Below are 5,951 nucleotides of genomic sequence, written 5' to 3' on the forward strand. Positions count from 1 at the left end.
GAGTATTAGAAATATGCAAAAACTTGTTTAGTCTTTTGTTCCTTCTATATTATGAATTATTTATTTAGACAAAGAAAGTGATAAAAAAAACACACATGACTGCATGCATTTTTCAAGGTTCAAAATACAAGTGAAATCATCATTAAGCTTGTTTAATTACTGGACAAATACCTTCCAACCTATTGGGGGCGGGGCACATTGGGTCACTAATGTTTATGACACTCATGTTGATAGTTAGTATCTGTCAAACAAAAGGCCAATTAAACGGCAGATTACATGTGTCAACACGTATAAACACATGCAAATTACTTTTTAAGTAGACACACTTTCCATTGGTGCATTGACATTTTTTCCAGGCCTGGTAAGGTTTCAATATTCAATTTATCATAAAAATCAAAGAATGCAATTTAATAAGACATTCATACCCGTTGGATTAATTGCTTAGTCCATTTTGTGTAGTTAAGAACCATATAAATGCTGAACAACTTAAAAAAGGTAAACCAATGATAATCAAGCAGTGTAAACTTGTTTTTACGAGTAGTAATTAACTTTAAATATTGTCTGTATTCATTCATGTTGGGCACGTTGATTTCATAATTTCAAATGCTTTATTAGCGAAAACTAAAATACAATGTTATGTTTTCTATAAAAGTTATTTATTATAAATACCGGTAATGTAATTGAGTTTCAGTGTGTTTTGAGGATATAAATATTTATAGAAATTTCAGTAATTTTCAACACAATCTATATAGATCAGCGTTATGCCAACCACCTTTTGCCAACCAGTGGGCAGAGTCTGCAGATAGCAGGTGCGCGTGAGTCAGCATGACGTCACTCATTAACTCGTCTCTAGAGATAACTTAGACAACCAAAAATAATGAAATGTCCCTTTTAGACGTTCTGAAAGCATAGAAAATATGATGAAAATGGTATATAGTGAGATTCACTTAATATAAAATAAAATTTGCAATCACCGTTAAAATATTATATGAAACTTGTTGGAATAATGATGATACCTATAGCATTAAGAACATAATTTCATGATGGAAATTCCCTTTTGATTTTTAGCTCATCTATTTTTTGAAAAAAAATTATGAGCTATTGTCATCACCTTGGCGTCGGCGTCGGCGTTGGCGTTGGCGTCGGCGTCCGGTTAAGTTTTGCGTTTAGGTCCACTTTTCTCAGAAAGTATCAATGCTATTGCATTCAAACTTGGTACACTTACTTACTATCATGAGGGGACTGGGCAGGCAAAGTTAGATAACTCTGGCGTGCATTTTGACACAATTATGTGCCCTTTTTATACTTAAAAAATTGAAAATTTTGGTTAAGTTTTGCGTTTAGTTCCACTTTTCTCAGTGAGTATCAATGCTATTGCATTCAAACTTGGTACACTTACTTACTATCATGAGGGGACTGGGCAGGCAAAGTTAGATAACTCTGGCATGCATTTTGACAGAATTATGTGCCCTTTTTATACTTAGAAAATTGACAATTTTGGTTAAGTTTTGTGTTTAGGTCCATTTTATTCCTTAAGCATCAAAGCTATTGCTTTCATACTTGCAACACTTACTAACTATCATAAGGGGACTGTGCAGGCAAAGTAATGTAACTCTGACTGGCATTTTGACAGAATTATGTGCCCTTTTTATACTTAGAAAATTGAAAATTTGATTAAGTTTTGTGTTTAGGTCCACTTTATTCCTACAGTATCAAAGCTATTGCTTTCATACTTGCAAGATTTATGAACTATCATAAGGGGACGGTGCAGGCAAAGTTATGTAGCTCTGACTGGCATTTGGACGGAATTATGGGCCCTTTATACTTAGAAAATTGAAAATTTGGTTAAGATTTATGTTTTGGTCCACTTTACCCCTAAAGTATCATAGATATTGCTTTCATACTTGGAACACTCACAAACTATCATAAGGGTACAGTAAAAGGACAAGTTGCATAACTCTGGTTGTCATTGTTATGGAATTATGGCCCTTTTTTGACTTAGTAACTTTTAATATATGGTTAAATTTTGTGTTTCGATCCACTCGAAGTATCAAGGCTATTGCTTTCAAACTTCAAATACTTACATGCTATCATGAGGTTACTGTACCTGGCAACTTGAATTTTACTTTGACCTTTGAATGACCTTGACTCTCAAGGTCAAATTATTAAATTTTGCTAAAATTGCCATAACTTCTTTATTTATGATTAGATTTGATTGATACTTTGATGAAACTACTCTTACCTGACATACCACAATAGACTTCACCCAAACCATCCCCCGTGCCCTCCCCCCCTCCCCCTCCCCCCCCCTATTTTTTTTTTTTTTTTCTTTTTTTTTAAGATCATCTCACAAATGACCACCACACCCTCACACTATACCCCCCCCCACCCCCCCCCCCCAATTTTTTTTTTGATTTTTTTTTTTTTTTTTTTTTTTAAGATCATCTCACAAATTATCACCACACCCTCACACTATACCCCCCCCCCCATTTTTTTTTAAAACGGTTATGTTTGAAATACCGTCCAACCATCGCACCCAAACCCCCCCCCCCCCCCCCCCCCCCCCCCCCCCGATTTTTTTTTTTTTTTTTTTTCGCTTTTTTGGAAGATAATGTAATAAATGTCCACAACCCCACACTATACACCCTTCTTCACTCCACTCCTCCCTCCTTTGTGATTGAAAATGAGAGTCCCTTCACCTTTAAAAAGAAAATAGATGAGCGGTCTGCACCCGCAAGGCGGTGCTCTTGTTTTTATCTTGTTGACACCATAAACAAATTCAAAATATACAATAAGATAATTGTTGAAGATAAATACAAAATAAATTTGCGAGGAATACTTATTACTCATGAATTAGGTAATCATAAACACAGCACTGTTGACTAGGGCTGTCACGATACGCCGTGAGCGTACCGCGGTATATCGTGGTACGGCAACACTGTATCGCGGTACGTACCGCGGTATTTTACAGAATATGTATCTGTGAAGAAAACAGCAGAATAACAAGTTTTACAAACTTTATTAAACTCAATAATCAGAAAACAATAAAACTGTAAAAGAAACTGTAATAAACTTGATAGAAGTAGTCATACTCTCTATCGAAAAAACACTCTTTTGAAAACACATTTTTATGACTAGAATGTTAAGATAACGCTATAAATTATAATGAAGAACAATGATGATTTAACTTTAAACTGTCCATATGTTATCATCACATAACCTAAGAAAATGGACAGAAATTATCACAAATCACAGTTCTTTTTACAAAATAACAACATGTCAACCAATTCTGGAGCCAAGGACGCCCTTTGGGCAGTTACAATATCACCGGCTGAGCTGAACACGCGTTCAGCTGGCACAGATGTTGCTGGTATGCACAGGCGTTGTTTTGCGACAGAGGCAAGTAATGGGAACTGGATACAGTTTTTCTTCCACCAGTCTAATGCGTTGCTTTCTATGCTTATCTGATTCATTAGCTTATATTGTTTTATTTCTTCTTCGATTTTCTCCTGCAAGGACATGGGCTTGGCGGCTGTGGCCTCTTCAACATTCTCAAAGTCAAATATAGCTGCAAGACCAACTTTCTTTGAGGAGTCTGAGGACCGCTGACATTTGGCTGCATTCTCTGAAATATGAAATGTTATAATAAACAAATATATACCAGTTCTTAAAATTATAAAGTATGATTTGCAACATTTTTTTTACTTTATAAAAGCAGGCATAAGTTAACAGGTTAATATATAAAAAAATCACCTTAAATTTTTGGGTTGAATAAAGTACATTTGACATTTTACTGTAACTGCTGCATAGTGCACTTGTTGTTTATACCTTCATCAGATGTCTCAGTAGGAGATGGTGATTGGCTGGTATTTGGCCTCTCGGGAAGCACAGGATGTGGAGGAATATGTTGTCCAGGGGTAGGAGCCTGGGTGTCAGCTTGAACGTGTACCTGAAACAATCGGATTTTCTTTTCATTGCTAGAGCTTTTTGTTGTATACATTTCTTTGATGCATCAATGCTGATAAAAATATTTTGCTCTGTTTTATCACTTTACTTAATACTGACTTCCCTTTATAAAATGTGTTCTAATATTATAATCAATATTATCATTTATCCGGCATTATTATTTTCACTATTTATCATGCGAAATAGTAAAAGCAGAAGCAGTAATGCAGTATGTTTTGTTTTGTAGCTTTGTAACCCCTACCTTTCCATCCCCAGATTGTAACAACAGCGCCAAGCGATGGTAGGTGTTCTCCATAGCCTCTGGTGTCAAGTAAGTGGTCTTGAAACGTGGATCCAGAAGAGTGCACTCAGACAGGAAATTCTGAAGCTCCTCACTGGTGTACCTGCAGAATGATAACAATACTTTTCTGGTTGCTCACAATTCATGCAGACATGTTTTAAAATTATCATTCTCTTTTTACTGATAACTAATTTGATCAATTTTTATTTATAGTTTTTCAGTTTACATTCTATTAATTTATCACAAAATAAAAATTTGATAATTGTTAATTGTAAAGCAATAACCAAATTATTTTGAAATTAACATAAAAATGGTTTAAATATAGTATAAAGTTGTTTTCATTTTATGGTACCTAGTGTTCAAGTCACTTAGGACGGCCTCCTTGATAGATCGTGACATAGGGGAGTCTGTGCCTATCAATGCCATATTCTGTTGGACTTTCTGTATGAGCGGAATGATAGCTGAAACTGTTGGCATACTCTCTGTGCAGACTGCTTCTGTTATTGCCTTCAACGGATACAGGCATTTCACTATGTCCTCTGCCAGTTTTGTGTCTGCTTCATTCAACATGCTTGTCTCATGGTCTATGTGGCGACTTATTTCTGGTGACAAAAGTGTTGCATAAACAGCAGGCTGCAACTTGAGGTACCGTTCCAACATGTCAGCGGCAGAGTTCCAGCGTGTAGGAACATCGCAGGTCAACTTTAAGTTTTTCACACCTAAAAGATTGGTTTTTGCTGACAGTACTGCTGCTGCTGTAGTACTACGGTGAAAATACCCGACAAGTTTCCGAACACGCCCTAGTATCCTTGAGACGGAAGTAATCTTCAGGGCTTTCTGCGCACCAAGATTGAGTGTATGAGCGAAGCAACCAATGTGTGGTTGGCTGCCAAGTTCCCTAGCCGCAACTGTCATATTTGCTGCATTGTCAGAAACTAGTGGGGGGTTGGGGGTAGTGATGCACCACTCTGATATGGCATCTCTCACAACATTTGCAATGTTTAGACCAGTGTGGCTCTCTGGCATACTGCGTGTTTGAAGAACAAAGTTCTCAAGTTTCCACTCTGGTGTAATGTGGGCAGATGTGACGGTGATATATGACATATGAGCTCGGCTGGTCCATCCATCTGTGGTTAATGCAACTGTCTTGGCATTGGAGAGACTAGACTTAACTCGGACTGCTGTCTCTTGATACATATTTGGAATCAATGTTTGGGAAAAGTATGTTCGACCTGGGATTGTGTACCGAGGATCCAAAGTCATAATCATCTTTTTGAACCCTGTTCCTTCGACAACAGATACTGGTCGTATGTCATCAATTATATATTTGCCAATAGATCTAGTGATGCACATGGCTCTGTCGGAATTAAAGGGATATTTAGAACCAAACATACCATCAAGGGTTTTTTGCTTTTTAACCACATGTTTTGTCTCATCCTCTTCATCTGTTGCCTTTGACGTATTGGATTTAGTAGCCCTGCTGAGATTCGGATGACGGCGATCGATGTGGGTTCTCAGATTTGAGGTACCTCCACCACTCATTTTAACGTCCAGATTGCAGTGGCTACAGACGGCAACATTATCAACTAATTGATTTATCTTTGTATTGAGTTTCAGGCCAAAATGTTTCCAAATGTCACTTTTTGCTTTCTTGTTTTTTACAATTTTAAACTCATTGTTATTGTTATTCGCGTCTTTTATGTCC

The 5,951-nt window shown here is 36.8% G+C and overlaps 1 protein-coding gene across 1 annotated transcript; it reads right to left on the reverse strand.

Annotated features, from left to right (window-relative positions):
• Positions 1–3,135: 3,135 nt before the first annotated feature.
• Positions 3,136–5,443, reverse strand: LOC127842355 (E3 SUMO-protein ligase ZBED1-like). Its single transcript, XM_052371816.1, has 4 exons — positions 4,599–5,443; positions 4,208–4,349; positions 3,829–3,949; positions 3,136–3,625 (listed from the first exon to the last, which is right to left on the reverse strand). Exons 1-4 carry the CDS (start codon positions 5,441–5,443, stop codon positions 3,243–3,245), a joined length of 1,491 nt encoding a protein of 496 aa, XP_052227776.1. The 3' UTR covers positions 3,136–3,242.
• Positions 5,444–5,951: the final 508 nt, after the last annotated feature.

The sequence above is a fragment of the Dreissena polymorpha genome, chromosome 8 (assembly GCF_020536995.1).
Source record: "Dreissena polymorpha isolate Duluth1 chromosome 8, UMN_Dpol_1.0, whole genome shotgun sequence".
Lineage (NCBI taxonomy): Eukaryota > Metazoa > Mollusca > Bivalvia > Myida > Dreissenidae > Dreissena > Dreissena polymorpha.

Excerpts from the sequence above, each read along its gene's own strand:
- LOC127842355 (XM_052371816.1), bottom strand. The coding sequence starts at position 5,443 with ATGTATCAAGAGACAGCAGTCCGAGTTAAGTCTAGTCTCTCCAATGCC. Across the intron at positions 4,350-4,598 it reads CTAAGTGACTTGAACACTAG|GTACACCAGTGAGGAGCTTC; the intron begins GTACCATAAAAT and ends ATCATTCTGCAG. Across the intron at positions 3,950-4,207 it reads TACAATCTGGGGATGGAAAG|GTACACGTTCAAGCTGACAC; the intron begins GTAGGGGTTACA and ends CGATTGTTTCAG.